The 20,284-nt window shown below is 40.7% G+C and overlaps 1 protein-coding gene across 3 annotated transcripts in view; it reads right to left on the bottom strand.

Moving 5' to 3' along the window:
* Positions 1-2,492: 2,492 nt before the first annotated feature.
* The window catches only part of cep290 (centrosomal protein 290), a 185,867-nt gene continuing 168,075 nt past the window's right edge, over positions 2,493-20,284 (bottom strand). For all 3 annotated transcript variants that reach the window (XM_059977654.1, XM_059977655.1, XM_059977656.1), the window contains 7 exons: positions 20,129-20,251; positions 19,547-19,719; positions 13,243-13,384; positions 9,767-9,840; positions 7,533-7,636; positions 6,631-6,722; positions 2,493-4,099 (listed from right to left, as the gene is read on the bottom strand). In XM_059977654.1, coding sequence (XP_059833637.1) covers positions 3,917-4,099; positions 6,631-6,722; positions 7,533-7,636; positions 9,767-9,840; positions 13,243-13,384; positions 19,547-19,719; positions 20,129-20,251 — 891 coding nt within the window. In that variant the 3' untranslated portion in view covers positions 2,493-3,916. The remainder of the gene's footprint in view (positions 4,100-6,630; positions 6,723-7,532; positions 7,637-9,766; positions 9,841-13,242; positions 13,385-19,546; positions 19,720-20,128; positions 20,252-20,284) is intronic.

The following is a 20,284-nucleotide window of genomic DNA, read 5'->3' as shown; positions in this document are numbered from 1 at the left end:
AACAACACACCAACAATTGTACTTATCATTACTGAGTACACCATTTAAACAATCACAGCCTAGGTTCAAAAAGAAGTAAGTGAACATTTGGGGTAATGCCTTCTACAAAAGCTATTTGGAGTCAGGTGTTCCAAACAATAAGTTGAGATTGGAGGTGTGGGCCCTATAAAAAAAGATGCACAAAGTCAGGTTATCAACAGAGCCTGTGCTTCTCAAGAAAGATCTGTTTATGTGCACCATGCCTCAATCAAAACAACTTGAGGATCTTAGAAGAATAATTATAGCGATGCATAAAGCTCTGTGTGTTCATCAGTCCCTGGTAAGAGAAATTGTCTACAAATGGAGGAAATTCACATTCCCTAGGAGTAGGCGTCTTGCAAAAATCACACCAAGAGCACAATGTGCAGTGTTGAAGGAGGTGAAAAAGAACCCAAGGGTAATAAGCAAAAGACCTGCAGAAATCTCTGAAACTTGCTAAAGTCTCTGTTCATGTGTCCTCCATAAGTAAAGCACTGAACAGAAAGGTGTTCATGGAAGGGCACCATGGAGAAAACAACTGCTCTCCAAAACACTTTTGGGACAATGTTCTATGGACAGATGAGACAGAAGTTGAACTTTTTAGCAGAAATGCATACTGCTATGTTTTGAAGAAAAAAGGCACAGCACACCAACACGAAAACTTCATCCCAGCTGTGAGGCATGCTGGAAGGAGCATCATGGTTTGGGGCTGCTTTGCTGCCTCACGGCCTGGACAGCTTGCAATTGTTGAGGGTACAATGAGCTTAAAATTTTATCAAGACATTTTTCAGGAAAATGTCGGTAAAAGTCCTGAAGCTTAATAGAAGTTGGATGATGCAACAAGACAATGATCTGAAAGACAAAAGTAAATCAACAACAGAATGGTTTAAGAAGAAAATGGCCAAGTCAGAGTCTAGGTCTGAACACAAATGAGATATTGTAGCATGAGCTTAAGAGGGCTGTTCATGCAAGGTATCCCAGGAATATTGATGAACTGAAACAATTTTGTATGGAAGAATTGTCTAAAATTCCTCCCAAGTTGATGTACAGACTAATCAACAGTTACTGGAAACATTTGGTAGAAGTTAATGTGTACAAGCGGGTCACATCAGTTACTGAAAGCAAAGAATCACATACATTTTCCAACAAATACGTGCAATATTGAATCATTTTTTCCTCCATAAATAAATGAACAAGTATAATTTTTTGTGTTATTTATTTAATTGGGTCCTCTATCTAGTTTTAGGACTTGTGTGAAGATCTGATCACATTTTAGGTCGTACTTATGCAGAAATAGAGAACATTCTAAAGGGTTCACAACCTTTCTAGGACCACTAAGAAAATATGCTTCTGCATCTTAAAGTTCAGTAAAATTGCTTCCTTTTCCTTCTGTGCCCCACTGACTACAGGCCAGGTACTTCGTAGAACTCCGCCTTTTATTTTCTAGAAGAGTCATTCCCTGGCTTGGTTTGATATTCAGAGGTTTGTCAATTATTCACCGCTCTCAGTTGTCCTTGGAGGTTGTGTTCAGCCTCCCTTTGTACTGCTGAAATTAATCCACTGAAGGCAGGTGTCAGTGCTGATGGTGCCAATGAAGGCAGCGAGGGTCACTACATGTTCCTTCCTTGGCCCTCGTCCTTGAGCTGACAAATTTGGAACTTGTGTTTGCAATTCCAACTCTCAGTTTTAGATTCACTCATCACTTTTGAAAACTATCAATGGGAAGTCGGTTAAGATAGACACAACTTTGTAGCTGAAGGGCCTGTAATGTTTTATGTTCTATGAACTTACCAGGTAGTTTCAGGTAACGGCAGTAGTAAAAGGGCAGCAAACTCATGAACAATGTGGTATAACCCTGGACAGGAGTCTGTGCCTGAAAAAATAATTCACAATGTGGTCTGATGGGCAACTTGGTGGTAACAATTAACACAGATCAACCTCAACCCTGCTGCCTGCTTAAATGTTAATTTGTGAAAGGATTGCTGTTGACAGTATGTCAGTTGCTTCAGCAGCTTTCCTGAGGTCTGTGGGTAATGTGCACACGCTTGTTGGGAGGTTGAGACTGTGTAATGTGATCATATTCTAGAAAGCAATATAGGACGGCATCAAGGCTTAGCAGTGATCCCAATGAATTAGTGGGGATTTAAAATGTGTTTTTGAAATGCTATGCGCCACCGTGGGCATACATCGCACATTAATTTGGAAGAACAGGTCACTCGACAGTGCATTAATTTATGTTCCTGCTTGTTTTGGTTTTAAACACAAGGGTAATATTTGGTTTTGTGTGAAACACATAAAACCAACCACAAAGATGTAGATGACAAGGCAGATATCAGCGTTTGTCACCTTGAAACGGTTATTTTTGATAATGTGACTTGCAGGAGTTGAAACGTACATTCCTAGTTCAATGAAGAGTACATGCACTTTTGTAACTACTTTTGCTTCAAGACAAATAATAAATATTTACCTTCTACTTTAGACTATAAACTTGCATTTAATTCATAGTAACAAACTTATACAGGTTAATCTACAAAAATAGTTTAATTTATTGCCATGTTTTCAAAAACCCTTGACTACGGAAATAGTGTCACTAATCTAAGTGCATTTTTAGTCTTCAGTCATTTTAGTCTGGGCATGTATAGGCATGTTTGACAGCAGATTCTCCTGGCATTACTTGCACAGTTGACCTATCATACAATCAAGTTGCTGACAATTGAAACAAAAGATAGTGCTAACTAATTGGACTGTACTTCTCCCAATAGTAAGAAACACTTATTTTACCTAGAGCAACACACATGAGATGCTGGAGGAACTCACGTCAGGCACTATCTGTAGTTAAATAAACATTGTTTACTCCCCTCGACATATCCTGTCTGACCTGCTGAGTTCTTCCAGCATTTTGTGTGTGTCACTCTAGATTTCTAGCATCTGTAGTTTCCCACTTGTATCTTGCTTTACTTAACCTTTCCCAGCTGATGGGTGTAAGGGACATGACAGAATTTAAGGGAGTATAATGTCTAGGCTTGTTAAATCTCATTTCCATTTATGGATCGTAGCACAATGATCAGTGTGTACTTTAAGTAATGTAATTTCCTAATTCCAGTCTTCACCCACAACTCAAAGGGTGGCAAATATAACAATGTTAGACTTTAAGTGAGGAGTATACTGATCCTGCTGCTGAGATTTGTATGACCAAATGTGTTGGAGCAGTACTAGTAGGAACATCTAGGAGTTGGCACTGAACAGGGAATTACTTTGTCAATGGCATTTATGGGTCTTTTGTGGAGGAAGTACCTATGTGTACAGCTTCCCTCTGCCAGAACCATACATGTCAAAAGCTGATCCCAGTAATGGTTCCCAGAAGTGCTATGCTCCTTCACTGAAATGTTGATCTCTGCTTCTTTCCATCAAGACCATAGCAGTAAATGAACCCAAGCTTTTCCTTCTCAGTAAAAGATGCTCCATGGATTGTAACTGATAAAACACAAACTGGGGTGAAAGAAAACTGGATTTAGAAAAAAACGTTATAACAGTTGATCATAACTCCACTGCATTCCTGTACCGGACACTGACTTAGACTATTAGCTCCTGAAGCAAAGTGAATCACTATCCAATGTTCATTTCCTTTTTTCATAAGCACAACATGTGAGGCAGAAATAATCTAAAACTCTTCCTCCCAAAGGCTTGGATACTGGAGGACAACTGTAGCTTTCAAGAAGTGATCCCAACAGATCAGAAGGGATTCAGATTGTTGTTCTTATGTCAGAACCTGCCACAGGCACACCACATTTTACCACCTCTATTCCAGTAAGAGTGTTAAAGGAGACCTCGCTCCCCTCAGTGATTATCAAATTCAGCAGCTGGAGGGTTTACCACAAACGTTTGAACATTGGGCTTCTTAGTCAATGGAAACATTTCCTGGGATCTCCACTCCAAACTGCTCAGATAATTTCTTCAACTGCTCTTCCAGAAGAATGTTCCGTTTAACCTCTTGGTTGTAGTTAAATTTTAAGTCCTCAAGCTCCTCGAAGAAGCAGGGATCAAAGTTTTCCAGTTCCCTTTTCAACCTCTTTATCTCTTCCTAGAAATCAAAAGGTAATTAGATTGTCAGGATGACATTGAATTTAAATTCCATTCAGGCTAACCACCCCCCTTTCCATTTCTCAGCCTAGAACAGGCACTCCCAACCTTTTTTAATGCCATGGACTCCTATCATTAACCAAGGGGTCTGTGGATTCTAGGTTGGGAACCTCCTGCATAAACTGCTGTTTAACTCAGCCGCATAGTAGAGCATCATGAGCTAAAGGGCCTGCTCTACCATTCTAGGCAACTGCAAATCAGTATTTTAGTCTCATCGACCCCAAATTGAATTATTTAAATGGCCATTTTGGTCATAGAGTAATATACAATACACTGATCATTGTGTCCACCTTACAGGCCAGCCCTATATCCCTCTGAATGCTTCCTATCCATGTACTTGTCCAACTGTCTTTTAGCTGTTGTTGTACCTGCCTCTACTACTTTCTTCAGCAGCTCATTCCATACATGTCACCCTCTGAAAGAAGATACCCCTCAAGTCCCTTTTAAATCTTTCACTTCTCTTCTTAAACCTATGCTCTCTAGTTTTTGTTCCCCTTTCTTATGAAGAAGACTGGGTATATGCACCCTATCCATACCGCTGGCTGGTTGGCCAAGTGAATACTTGCTGAACGAAGCAATGGAGGAACTTTCCAATGTATTGAAACAAATTTTCAAAAGCAGCAGGAAAAGTTAATAATGGTGGTTTAAAACAAAACATAGGGTAGGCTTTCCTTGATTCACCAAGACAATGAGTCTATAACCAGGAATGTTATAATGGAACTATAGACATCACTATTGATCGATTTGGTATTGTTTTTTTAATTACTGACATGTGAATAACTCTTGCAGGTTACTGGACCAAAAATATTAGAGGTGAGATTTGGTTGTACTGGAGTAGGGCTGGAGAATTTTATCCATGAGGGAAGGCTGGATAAACTGGGAGACCCTTAGCAAACTACTTTAGATATATGTGATTAATGATTACGAGGAGTCTGGACAGATAAAGTAGGAGGATTGGTCTTAGCACAGGAGTCAAAAACTTGAGTGTATCAATTTAAATAATTAGTAGAAGGAATAGAGAGCAAGTCTATGCAGTCGATATGTGGTGTGGTCTGGAATGGAATGAGTGAAAAGAGAGTAGAGGCAAAAACCATCATCATGTTTAATTTCTGTGTGCACTTGCAGGCAGTAATGGTTGTGGGACCAAAAGCTGAAGGTGGAATTGTGCAGGTTAACTCTAATCTGGCATGGCCAATATGGGCTGAAAGGTATCCCTGTTGACGATTTTCATGATTCTCTGTGATAGTCAAGTTTTTAAATTCACATCTGAAGCAAATGTGAATTTTAAAACTTCAATTTATTACCTATGAAAAAGCAACACCACAGGAAAGGTTTCACTGCTAATATAGTGGTCTTTCTGTAGAAGCACTGTTAATGTAATGGCTTTTCTGTAGCATCAGTGTTTGAGGTAGGGCTAGAGATAACGGGGGCTTTGGAATGTGCGCTGTCCAATGAAGGGAGTGTTTTTTTTCTTTTTGTGTGCCTGAGACCAGGGTGATCTGGGTCTTTTGTTCAGCCGAAGATGGAGAGAGAAGATGCCAGAGTGGAGAGGTTGCAGACACTAGAAAGGAGTGGACTTGGAGTGGGGTTGGGAGTTGACGAAGCCTGGGGAAATCGTTGGGGGAACACCAGAAGGGAAACCATGAGCTCCGACTGTGCACATTAGACTGTTTTATTAAAATGGCCTTTTCTTTATGTCTTACTTTACTAACCCTTTAGTCAAATTAAGAATTATAAACCTAAATTGTTTAATCGCATATGCTGTACTGCCTGTTATTTTGTGGTACTGAGTTGTAAGACTCCGCATAAACAGAAGGTTTTGCACCTCAATCTCATACATTTGGTGGGGCCAGAGATTGTCTTCCCTGGACCTACACAGCCGACAGAACCTGAGGGTTACAAAAATTTGAAGCTTGTTAATTCTTTCATATATGGATTTTGACAATTTGTGCTGCACATCTCCTTGCCATTAATTATGGGTGTTTAAAATACAGTACAATGATCTGATTATGTTATTAAACTTGGAACAATACAGCACAGGAACAGGCCCTTCAGCCCAGTGTTGTGCCGAATGAATTAAATTAGTAATCAAATTCCCAACTAAATGAATCCCCTCTGCCTACCCAACATACACATTTCCTGCACATATGTGCCTATCCAAGAGCTTTTTAATAACTTAACACCCCCCAGGCATTGAATTCCAGGTACCCACACTGTATGTAAAAAAAAATTACCTGTACATTTCTTTTGAACTTATGCCCTCTGGTGTTAGACATTTCAACACTGGGGGAGAAAAACACTGGCTGTCTATCTAAGCCCTTTATAAACCTCTATCAGGATTTCCCTCAGTCTTTTCTGCTCCAGAGCAACCCAACTTTGTCCAACCTCTCCTTGCAGCACGTGCCCTCTAATGCAGACAGCTGTAGCCATGTAGCTTAGAGAGTAAGTACACTTGCTGAGAGTGGTGTTAACCTGCAGTTGTTGCTTCTCCAAGTCATGTGGTGTTTGTTGCTCTCCCAACAGTTTGTCATCTTTATGTCCGGTGTCTAATACGGCATCGCAAACTGCAAGGTAAACATTTCAAATGTTATATTAATATTCAATACAGAACAGCGAGTCTCTCTTCTGTCACAAGAACAAATGTACTACCCAGCTAAAATTAACAACCAGCCTCAGAAGGACAACATTCTGTTGGCCTCAACCCTAAACTACAGTATCTATTACTGTTTGTCTATCTTTAAATTTGTTTGGGTGTCACTAGTGGGACCAACATTTATTGCCTACCTCTAACTGCACAGAAACAGACCCTTTGGCCCATCGAGTCAGTTCTGCCCTGTCCCATCAACCTGCATCTGGACAAAAGTGCTTCATACCTATCATTCGTGTAACTAACCAAGCTTCTCTTAAACGTTACAAATTAAACCCACATTCATCACTTCTGCTGGCAGCATCTTCCACGCTCACCACCCTGAGTGAAGAAGTTCCCCCTCAGCTTCCCCTTAAATATTTCACCTTTCATCCTTAACCTATGGCCCTCATAATTTTGTATAACTCTGGAAGAGCTCCCTGTATTTGGTAAGGTAGCGAGTTACCATCTTGAACACTAGGCAGCCTCTGGTGAAGGCTCTCCCATCCCACTGTTGGAGAGGGAGCTCCAGGATTTAAACCCTGCAGCAATGAAAGAATACCTGAATATTTCTTAGTCAAGATACTGCACAACCTCAAATGGAAACTGGAGGTGATTGGGTTCCCATGTACTTGCTGCCAGTCTCTCAATGGTGAAGTTCATGGTTTTGGGAGGTGCTGACAAAATAAACTAGGCAGTTCATAAATATGATAGACAAAGGAGGCATGGATGTCATTAAGAGGTTTACCAGATCTGACGCTGCCTTCTGCCATGGCACATGGCTGCTTTCTGTGAATCTCCAGCTGATGGATTAGTTCAGCCTTTTCTTTCTCCAGACGGTCGTTTGTCAGTCTTCCAAATGAATTAATGGGAGAACACAGATTACAGAGTCTTGCACGGTCGACTTCAACAAAGTAAAAATCACCACACATTTGTTCTGTCAGTTACTGTACTTAATTGTGCCTTGACTAATTACTTATTATTGCTTATTGCTCACATGGATAAACAAATTTGGAATCACTCTGAGAGATTAAGTATAGATTTGAAAAGCTTGATGGACTGGAGCCAACGTTGAAAATCAGCCATAATCTTATTATCTGCTAAAGCTGGTCCAAGGAGTTATACAGCACTCTCCTGCCCTGATTACGAATGCAGAAGTAGGAGCAGGAGTAGGTCATGTGGTCCCTTAAGAGGCACTGTGGAGCGCTTTCTAACTGATTGCATTACTGTCTAGTATGGAGGCACCACTGCACAGGATCAGAAAAAGTTGCAGGAAGGGGTAACCTCCTTTCAGGGCCAGTAGCCTCCCCAACATCGAGGACATCTTAAAAAAAAAGCAATGCTTCAAAAAGGCTGCATCTATCATTAAGGATCAGCATCACCTCTTCTCATTACTACCATCAAGGAGATGGTACAGGAGCCTGAAGAAACATACTCAAGGTTTTAGCAACAGCTTCTTCCCCTCTGCCATCAGATTTTTGAATTAACAAAGAACCCAATACTACTTCACTATTCTTTTTGACTCTCTTTCTGCATTATGTATTTAATTTTTATATATTTTTGCTTATTGTAATGTGTAGTTTTTAAAATGATTTTGTATTGCACTGTACTGGTGCCCCAGAACAACAAATTTATCATTTCATATGCCAGTGATATTAAACCTCATACTGAGTCTGCTCTGCTATTCAAAATAATGGCTGATTCTGCATCAGAACATTTCGTACTCCCAGATAACTTTTGGATGCAAAAGCCAATACAAGCAGTAGCCAAGTATTCTAAGGCAGAGAATTACTAAGGTTTACAATTCTTTACAAGACACACTTGTTCCTTATTGAGTAATTTTGTTATACTGAAATTATGCCCCCTGGTTCTGGAAACAATCTCTCAATAACCACTGTGTCAATTCATAAATCTCATTGGAATTACCTATAGATAGAGGCCAGGCTTCCAAAATGCTTCTAACAGGACTTTTGCCCACTCTGGAATGATACGGTTGGATTCAATCACAGCACAGAAACAGGTGCTTTGGTCCATCTAATCCAGGGATTCCCAACCTTTTTTACGCCATGGACTAATACGCAATGGGTCTGTGGACCCTAGGTTGGGAACCCCTGATCTTTGCCAAAACATTCTGCCCAGTCCCATCGTTCCACACCTGGACTGCAGTCCTCCATAACCCTCCAATCCATGTACTTAATCGAACTTCTTTTAACTTTAGCAATTGAAACTGCATCAACCACTTTCACTAGCAGCACATCCTGCACTTGCACCACCCTGTGAAGAAGGTCCCCCTCAAAATATTTTACCTTTCACCCTTAACCCACGATCTCTAGTCTCACCCAATCCCAGTGGAAAAAGACCTGCATTTACCCTATCCATACCCCTCATAATTTTGTATACCTTCTCTCATTCTCCTACACTCCAGAGAATAAAGTCCTAACCTACTTAACCCTTCGTATAACTCAAGTTCCAGTAATATCTGATATGTAAGTAATCAGAACAACTCACTAATGTCCTATACAACTTTAACATAACATCCATCTCCTGCACGCAATACTTTCATTTACGAAGGCCAATGTGCCCTCCTTATGACCCTATCTACCAGTAATGCCACTTCCAAGGAATTATGGACTGGTATTTCCAGGTCCCTTTGTTTTACAGCACTCCTCAGTGCTCTACATGGTGCATGTCCTAATGTGATTTGTCCTCCCAAAGTGCAACACCTCACACAAATTCCATCTGCCATTTTTCAGCCCATTTTCTAGTTGGTCCAGATCCCAATGCAAGCTTGATAGTGGACAACGAGGAAGGCTAAATCACCAGTATTGGTGTCATTTGAAAATTAGCTGATCCAATTTACCACATTATTTTACAAATCATTAACACAGATTATAAATAACCCAGCACCACTCCATTAGCTGCCCTGGCATTCTGGTTTCTGTGTTCTCCTAAGGTTACAAATAGAATTGATGCTGTCTATACCTCAGTATCTGAAATTGTCTGGTGAGGCCCGGTTCTGTTGTGGCTTCTTCAGGGAAGTGTTTAAGCACCTCAATCTGTAGTGAATGAAAGAAACAAAAAGGTCAGTGTAATTTTTCACATTTACAATTCTGAATATAATATTGAACAGAACTCTGCAAAATACAAGTTTTACATTGCCTTTAACTTAACTCATTTCTGAAACAATTTGCCCTCAACATTTTAGGGCACATTCACACTCACAACTGATTTGATTAACATGTTCTGCAGATCATGGAAATTTTGAGAAACACACACAAATTACTGGAGGAATACATTAAGGCAGGCAGCATTTGTGGCGGGAATAAACAATTGATGTTTTGGGTAGAGGCCCTTCATCAGGATCGGCAAGCAAGGGGCAGTCGCTAAAATAAGGTGGTGAGATGAGGTGAAACCAGGTGAAGGAGATGATGGATGGGTGGGGGAGGGTGGTTGAAGTAAGAAGCTGAGAGGAGATAGGTAGAAGAAGTAAAGGGTTGAATGAGGACTCTCATAGGAGAGGGCAGTAGAAATGCTGTCACCTCTCAGCTTCTCACATCATCCCCTTCACCTGGTCTCACTTATTACCTACCAGTTTGATCGCACCCCTCCCCCACCTTTTCAGTCTGGCTTCAGATCCCTTCCTTTACAGTCTTGACAAAGAGTCCTAGCCTGAAAAGTCAACTATTTATTCCCGTTTATTAATGTTGCCTGAACTGCCGGGTTCATCCAGCATTTTGTATGGTTTGGTTAATAAATGTTTTTTATTCAATTAAATTTGTGCGCACTGAATTCCTGAACAAAACTCCGCCATAGACGGTCACAAGCCTGGTTGTGGAAGGAGGTTGGCTATGGGGCTAGAAATCAAATCCCGTTAAAAACCCTGAGCTATAGAAGCTCCAAAGACCTCATCCCTGGGAGAGGAAGGATCTTTGAAAATGGACTACACGTGGGGACAACCTGGAAGTCTGGCTTAGGATAGAGGATTGTGGTAAGTAGCTATTGGCAGCTTATGCCTCAGAGGGGTTGACGGACTGAAGTAAAAAAGAATTCCTGAACTAAGTGCCATCATTAAACCATTCATTTTCATTATCAAATTGATATAAAATATTGTTCAGAGCATAAAACTCCTGCAGAACCAAGTAACCTGTTAAATATCTTTAAATATTGACAGCATTGCAGATATTTTAAAAAGTATACTCCTTCCCTTGTAATCTTTTCCTCTTCCCTCCTGAAACAACATGAGAGTGTTGGCAAACAGAAACCAGCAGGGAAATGGTGAATTAGAGCACGTTTGGAGTTGAGATTAGTCTTGTACACAACCAGAGCCTAAGTTTGGTTTATGTTTAGCTTGGCTAGGGTCAAATGAGTTAACAAACAAGGTCAGGAGTTTATCAACACAGAATAATCCACAAACACGAGGAAATCTGCACATACTGGAAATTCAAACAACACACACAAAATGCTGGTGGAACGTAGGAGGCCAGGCAGCATCTCGGCCCAAAACGTCAACAGTGCTTCTTCCTATAAATGTTGCCTGGCCTGAATAATCCACAAGATATTTTTAGACAAGAAAAACTGTAGATGCTGGAAACCTGGAGCAACACACAAAATGCTACATGAACTCAGCAGGTCAGTTAGCACCTATCCTGGCCTGAAAAGTTGACCATTTATGTCCCTCCATTGATGCTGCCTGACCTGACCTGCTAAGTTTCTCTATTGTTTTATGTGTGGCTCCAGATTTCTGCCTTTGTTCCCCCTCCCCCCACCAGTCTTCATTAATCTCCCGTAAACAACAGGATGAACCTCAGCAATTCCAGTCTCTCTTTATTACAGACTGACCCCCCAATCCAATCCTTCCCTTAATTAATCCTGATGAAGGGTTTCCGCCTGAAATGTCGTCACTACCTCCTCCCATAGATGCTGTCTGGCCTGCTGAGTTCTGCCAGCATTTTGTGTTTTTATTTATTTCCAGCATCTGCAGATTCACTCGTGTTGCAAATTAAAACTTACTTGTTTTTTCTCTTTCACATTTCAGATGAATTATTAACTCTGTCCAATTTGTTGAGCATTTCCACATTTTCTGCTTTTACATCAGTCTAAAGGGAATACTATGTTTCAGGGGTGCTGTGCTTCGGAAGGGATTTTGAATTCAGGGTTTCTTGATCAGCTCAGATAGACACAAAAGATCACAAAGCATCAGTCAGGAGGGAAGAAGCAACCTCCCCAAATCCTTTTCCCTTAAATTGACAGCAGGGTGAATGAATTATCCAGTTACTCATGTGCTGTTGTGGAATAGTGATGTCTACCAATTACTGACTACATTTTCTCAGAGAAGAATAGTGAGAAAATAAGTCTGAAATTTGTGATATTAACACAACCTATTTTTAATACCCCACCTGGTTTCACCTATCACTTGCCGGATCGTACTGCTTCCCCTTCCTCCCACCTTCTAAGACTGGCTTCTTCCCCTTTCCTTCCCAGATCTGTGTTTTGGCCAAAATGGCACCTGTTTAATCATCTCCATAGATGCTGTCCAATCTGCCGAATTCCTTCAGCATTGTGTGTGTGTGTGTTGCTTTGGCTTTCAGGTCTCTACAGAATCTTGTGTTTATTACTTTTTTTACATAAACATTGCTTATTGTAACTGAAGAGTATTTTTTATTATGTGTTGCACTGTACTGCTGCTACAAAACTTTGAATGTTCTGTGTCTAATAAAGTGGCCACTGAGTATGTGGTCTTCTACTGCTGTAGCTCACCCACTTCAAGGTTTGATGTCTTCTTCATTCTGGGATGCCTTTCTGCACATCACTGTTGTAACACATGTTATTTGAGTTACTGTCGGTTTGAGCCAGTCTGGCCATTCTCCTCTGACCTTTCACATTAACAAGACGTTTTTACCCAACAGACCTACTGCCAACTGGATGTTTTTTTGCACCATTCTCTGTAAACTTCTAGACACAGTTGTGCATGAAAATCCCAGGAGATCAGCAGTTTCAGAGATATTCGAATCACCCTAATTGGCACCAACAATCACTCCACGATCAATGTCACTTAGGTCACATTTCTTCTCCATTCTGATGTTTGGTCTGAACAACAACTGAAATTCTTGACCATGTCTGCATGCTTTGATACATTGAGTTGCTGCCACACGATTGGCTGATTAGGTAATTGTATTACTGTGTACAGGAGTACTTATAGAATGGCCACTGAGTGTAAGTCAGTGATAATAAACCTGATTCTGATAAAAGAAGGTTCATTCTTGTTTCAAGGTGTACAACGGCATTATTTTAGTACAATGAGGAATCTAATACTAACAGATTAAAATACGGAATTGGATTAAAGATGTGCAAAGTGGGAAAATTTAAAAACAGCTTTTAAAAAGATCCATTGGACTGAATAGGGAGGCAATTCTATGCATTCCATGCTGCCAGAACCAAGTTTATACATCAATTCTCACCTGTTCCTCCATGTCTCTAATGTGTTTTACCAATTTTTCCTCATTATCAGTTGATTCTTTCAGCAGCTGCTTAAGGTCAGTGATGCTTTGATTCTTTTTTGCAAGGTCTGTCTCGATCTCCTTCATTTTAGTTTCATACATTCTGTAAAACACGGGGAAATTAATTACAAATGATCTTTAGAATCATGTCAAAAATTACCAGGGTTGAAATTGTAATAGGCCAATGTTGCATTTGCCTTCTTTACCACAGACTCAACCTGTAAATTAACCTTCTGGAAGTCTTGCACAAGGTCTCTCAAGTCCCTCTGCACCTCTGTCCTGACAAAGGGTCTCAGCCCGAAATGTTGACTGCTCATTTCAACTGCTGAGTTCATCCAGCTTGTTTGTACGTGTTCATTTGACAACAGCATCTGCAGTGTACTTTGTGTTCCCTCTGCACCTCTGATATTTGAACCTTCTCCTCATTTAGAAATTGGTCTGCACTATTGTTCCTTTTATCAAAATGCATTATTGTACATTTCCATCTGCCACTTTTCCCCCCATTCTTCCAACTTGTCAAAGTCCTGCTGCAATCGTATTGCTTCCTCAGCACTACCTACCCCTCCACATCACCTGCAAACTTTGCATTATCCAAATCACTGACAAAAAAATTGAAAAGTAGCGGTCCCAATACTGACTGCTGAAGAACACTGCAATTCACTGGGCAGCCAACCAGAAAAGGCCCCTTTTATTCCCACTCACTGTCTCTTACCTGCAAACCATTCCACTATTCATGTCAGTATCTTTCCTGTTACACCATGGGACTTTATTTTGGTAAACAGCCTCATGTGTGGCACCTTATCAAAAGCCTTCTGAAAACCCAAGTAAATGACATCCAGTGCCTCTCCTTTGTCTATCCTGCTTGTTATTTCATCGAAGAACTCCAACAGATTTGTCAGGTAAGATTTCCCTTTACAGAAAACATGCTGATTTTGACTTATTTTATCATTAATCTCCAAGTACCCTGAAATCTCATGCTTAGACTCCAATACTTTCCCAACCACTGGCCTATACTTTCTTTTGTGTTCTTCTCTTGTTAAAGAATGGAGTGACATTCACAATCATCCAGTCCTCCAGGACCATGCCAGAATCAAGTGATCCTTGAAAAATCATGACCAATTCATCCATTATCTCTTCAGTAACCTCTCTCAGGACTCTGGGATGTAGTTCACCTGGTCCAGGTGACTTGTCCACCACAAGACCTTTGAGTTTGCCTCGCACTTTTTCCTTTGTAATAGCAATGGCACTCACTCCTGCCCCCTTACACTCACAGACCTCTGGCACACTACTAGTGTTTTCCAGTGAAGACAGATACAAAATACCCATTAGGTTCATCTATCATTTCTTTGTCCCACATTACTACCTCACCAGTATCATTTTCCAGTGGTCCAATATCAACTCTCACCTCCCTTTTACTCTTTATACAACTCCAAAAAAAAACTTTTAGTATCCTGCTTTATATTATGGCTTTATAGTTTGCCCTCATATTTAATCTTTTCCCTTCTTATAACATTTTTAGTTGCATTTTGTTGGACTTTAAAAGCTTCCCAATCATCCAGCTTCCCATTCACTTTTGCTATCTTGTATTCCCTTTCCTTGGCTTTTATGCAGTCCTTAACTTCCCTTGTCAGCCACGGTTGCCCACCCCTGCCATGTGAGAACTACTTCTGTGGGACATATCTATCTTGTGCCTTGTGACCTATTCCCTGAAACTTCAGCCATCTCTGCTCTGCTGTCATCCCTGCCAGTATCACCCTCCGATCCACCTGGGCAAGCTCCTCTGTCATGCCTCTGTAATTCCCTTTATTCCATTGTGATACTGATATGTGTGACTTGTGCTTCTCCCTCTCAAATTGCAGTATGAATTCAATCATATTATGATCACTGCCTCCTAAGGGTTCCTTTTCATTAACCTCCCGAGTAAGATCCGGGTTTTTACACAACACCCAATCTAAGGTAGCCTTTCCCCAAATAGGCTCATGTACAAGCTGCTCTAAAAAGTCATCTCACAGGCATTCAACAAGTTCCCTCTCTTGCGATCCAACACCAACCTGATTTTCCCAAACCCCTTGCATATTGATGACCCCATTACAATTGTGTCATTACCCTTATTACATACCTTTTCCAGCTCCCTTTGCAATCTCAACCCCACATCTTGACTACCATTTGGAGGCCTACATATGATTCCCATAATGTTTTTGTTACCCTTTCAGTTTCTTAACTCCACGCACAAAGATTCAACATTCTCTGACCCTATGTCACCTCTTTCTAAAGATGCAATTCCATCTCTTATCAAGAGAGCCACACCATGCCTATGCCTTCCTGCATGTCCTTTTAATACAAAGTATATCCTTTGATGTTAAGCTCCCAATTATGGCCTTCTTTCAGCCTCGATTCAGTGATGTCCACAAATGTGTAACTGCACCACAAGTTTATCCACCTTATTCCATATGCTCTTCACATTTAAACCCAGCACCTTCAGTCCTGCATTCTTTGCCCTTTGAATTTTGCCTCTGTGGTCCAATTTAACTCTTTGCTCTGTCTGCATTTGTACCCAATCACTGGCTTGATGAGACCATAAGACAGTGGAGCAGAATTAGGCCTTTCAGCCCATCAAGTCTGCTCTGCCATTCCATGATGGCTGATCCTGGATCCCCACACAACGCAATACACCTAACTTCTCACCATATCCTTTGATGCCCTGGCAGCTTATCCTCAGCTCTATCATATTGGTTCCCATCCCCCTGCCATATAAGTTTGAACCACTCCCAATGGTTCTAGCAAACCTGCCTGCAAGAATAATCGTCCCCCTTGGAGTCAAGTGCAACCCGCCCCTTTTGTACAGGGCACACCTGCCCCAGAAGAGGTCCCAATTATCTAGAAATCTGAATCCCTGTCCCCTGCTCCAATTCTTCAGCCATGCATTTATCTGCCACCTCATTCAATTCCTATCCTCATAGTCGCACGGCACAGGCGGCAATCCTGTGATTACTACCGGAGGTCCTACTTCTCAACTTCCTTCCCAACCCCATGCCTACTTTTTCTCAATATATATGTCCTGGACCATAGCTCTCCATACCCCTCCCAAGCACGTATCTATCCAAACCGCTCTTAAACATTTGAACTATTGAACTCATATCCACCATTTCTGCTGGCAGCTTGCTCCACACACTCACCAAACTCTGAGTGAAGTAGTTAACCTCAGGTTCCCCTTAAATATTTTACCTTTCACCCTTAATCTATGACCTCCAGTTCTAGTCTCACCCAACCTCAGCTTACTTGCTCCACCTATACCACTCATAATTTTGTTTAACCTCCATCAAATTTAATGTAAGTAAATGTAAAATATTACATTTAGGAAGTAGAGATATTAGATATAAATATACAGTGGGGGGGGTCTTGAGTTAGAAAGTACACTGTATGAGAAGGGTTTAGATGGGCTGGTAGATTCATCACTATCAATATCTAGGCAATGCACAGAAGTGATCAGGAGGGCTAGCAGAATGCTTGGCTATAAAATGCGCTCAGTGAATTCAAGTCTAGAGATGTTCTCCTTAAGCTGTATAATGCACTTGTAAGGCCGCATCTTAAGCACTGTGTATAATTTTGGTCTTCATATTGTGTGAGGGATGTGAAGGCACTGGAGAGAGTTATGGAATGCACTGCCCAAATGTGTGATGGAGGTAGCTACTCTCATAACACTTGTAACGTATCCACATGAGCACTTGAGAGGCTTCACGGTCATTTGTACTTCAACCCAAAGCAAGAGCTAGAAGCAAGCCTCAGAATACTGAATGTACTTTTAGAACAAAGAGGAAGAATTTCTTTAGGCAGATGGTGATTCTATGGCTGTGGAGGCCATTATTGTGATACTTAAAGTGGAAGTTGAAAGGCTCTTGATTAGTAAGGGTATCAAAGATTATGGTTAGAAGGCAAGAGAATGTGGTTGAGAGATAATAAATCAGTGATGATGGAATGGCAGAACAGACTCAATGAGCTGAATTAATTTTGCTCCTATGTCTTATGGTCTATGTCAATTCCATTTTCTGACAGATGGCGTTAATATGCTTTATACACATAGTTCCGGAACGTGATGTACCACGTAATGCAAACTGGGGTCAGATCAGTGTCCTATAACTCATGGGTTCTAGTTCCTTTCTATTGCAGTACGGTGTAATTCCAATGGAATTTCAAGCCCACTAACTTAAAGGAACAAAATATACAAACGTGTAAATTCTTGGATTCCAATATTAATCTTGAGATCATACAACATAGAACATGAACCGGCTTCATAACACACAATGTTATGCAGTACCAATTAAATTAGTAATCAAATGGCATCGACCGAAGCTCGCAGCATGGAGACCGGGAATAGCAGCATAGGCCCATGATTGACTCCATCTATCACTGATTTTGCTGATTAAAGTGCTGAGGAAGATTGAAATCACTGAGGCGGGTGCAGAGGTCGAGCGAGTGTTCAGTGCCATCTCCCGGCCTCTCATTCGCTACTGCCAGAGAAGGTAGCTGCATGAGACAGTCTCTTGCTGCTGCCGAGGGAAAGTCCTTCCACTCAAGTGAATCTCTTGCTCCCTCAATGCTGTCAGCGGATGGTGACAGAGCAAGGTTTAACCGACACGGATTGTAGACTTGGTAAGTAGATAATGAACACTGAGCTGAACTGAAATATGCCTTTTGATCTCGTGTTTTATATTCTGCATTTTTGCTCTTTTTTGGCTGCTGTTTGCATGACTTTTTTGTGTGTGTGGGGGAGGGGTTTGATGTTTGATTATTTTTCTTTGAACGGGTTGGTTCCATGGCTCCTGTTTCCTTACTGTCTGTACGCAAGACGAATTTCAAGGTTGTATACTGCATACATAATTTGATAATAAATGTACTGTGCATTTTGAAATCTTTGAACTACAGTATACTCTCTTCTGCCAATACAATGTCCATTTCCCTCACATTTATGCATTTGTCTTTACCTCAAGTCTCTACTTCCTGCCTCTAGCACTACCCTAGGCAGTGTATTCCAGGCACCCACTACTCTCTGCCATTAAAAGTTACCCCTTAAATCTCAACCCTTTTCCTGTCCATGTACCTGTCTAAATCTATTTTAAATACAGTCAATTCCAGTTAATTGGGACACATTGGGACCAATGTGTTTTGGCCCAATTAAGCAGCTGCTCCAGTTAACTGAGGTTTTATGGAAATAGTTATAAAAGGTATAAAAAAGACAAATTACCATTTAACTGACTAACAAATAATGTATTTAAATGAAATACAGAAACAATTAAACACTGATTAGAGCACTGGATGGAAGGGGTAGGGAGGGCTATGGTCTGGGTGCAGGTTGATGAGACTAGGTAGTTTAAATGTTTTGGCACTGACTGGCACTAGATGGGGAAAGGGCCTGATTTTGTGCTGTACTTGTCTATGACTGACTACCAATACTACCACAGTGCTGTAAAACTATTAGTTCCAAACAGTTTTCGACAGAGGATTTCATCCAGTGTATGTTGTAGTGTTCTTTTAATTGACTGTAAACAAATAAAATCAGCACACACATCTAGTGCAGATAATGGACTGCCTTCGTACAATACTTTCAATGACTGAATCCTCCAAATCTTCACTTTCATTGTAATACTCATGACGATTATAAATACCTTCAAATTTTTTGTAGTTCCTAACTCATTGATGTAGCAAAATCATTTCATTTTCACTTCTGGCCATTTCTAGCATCTCAAGCCTGAATGCTTAAAACTGCAGTGACCTTACTGGCTATTCCTTGCCAACCATCAGTGACAGAAATCACTGCTGTTTAAACGCAGACATACATAACTATTTAAAAACTGTTTGCTCTAAGTACAATAGTGTCTAATGGACACATAAATCCACACAACTGACACTAGCCAGAAACCATTCAGCAACAATCTCCTCTCCTAATTATGTAGCATAATGTCCCAAATAAAAGAAGGGAATCCCAGCTATTTTCTTGATTAGTTTTTGTTCTTTCAGAGTTGTCCCAAATAAACAGCTGCTCTGATTAAACCATGGCCCAATTAACCAGAGTCCACTGTATTGTTAATGTACTAGCCTCAACCACTTCCACTGGCAGGTCCATTCTATATACTGACCACCCTCTGGGTGAAAAACTCGCCCATAACAACTTCATTACAAAAACATTAATATTTTCTATGAGTGACTGACATTTCAGCACCAGCCTAGCAGATTTCTATGCTTTATGTATCAGACATTGCACTGGTACCTTGTTACGACAATGGACTTCCAGCTTTTGCTGTTAGCACCCTCAAGCTGTGGAGTCTTACTCTCTGCAAAGCTCAGTCGTTTATTTGTCTCTTCCAACTGTATGGTTAGTCTCTCGTTTATAATCTCCAGGTTGTTCTTTGCGATTCGCAGCTTTTCAGAACTGTCACCTTCCTGTCAGTAAACATTCAGTAAAAGAGAAATCTCAGTTCCATTTCTGGCTGGTACAGGGCTGTCAGAATTTAAGTTACAGTGATGTGTAACATTGGTGTGTCAGAGTCAGACAGCATGAAATCAGACCATTTCGCCCAACTTGTTCATGCTGACATTGGTGCCTACTCAGCTGGTCATATCCATCCAAATTCCTCCAAATTAATATACTTATCTAAATTTAGACAGTATCTGTGTAGAATTAACCTTTAAGGCAATAATCTTATCAAAACCTTCTGATTATAGTAAAACATCACACACCCAAACCATGAACATTGTTTCTCTCTAAAGGTGAAAAGTGTATATTTAAAAAAGTTTGTAACTTTTCAGACTAGGCCAAAGCTTACAAATGAGGCTGATCCAATTTCTTTACCTTTTTGATCTCTTTTCGTAATCGTTCATTTTCAGTTAAGATTTTCTCCATGCCTTTTGTTTTGCTCTCATAACGCAGACTCAGCTGGCCACCAATCTGCAACTTCAGTTTCTCAAGCTCTGTCTGAAATGACACACATAGTTGGATCTTAGCGAA

Source organism: Hypanus sabinus, chromosome 8 (assembly GCF_030144855.1).
Source record: "Hypanus sabinus isolate sHypSab1 chromosome 8, sHypSab1.hap1, whole genome shotgun sequence".
NCBI lineage: Eukaryota > Metazoa > Chordata > Chondrichthyes > Myliobatiformes > Dasyatidae > Hypanus > Hypanus sabinus.
The sequence above is the reverse complement of the archived record's forward strand: the minus strand, read 5'-3'. Positions and strand labels throughout refer to the sequence as shown.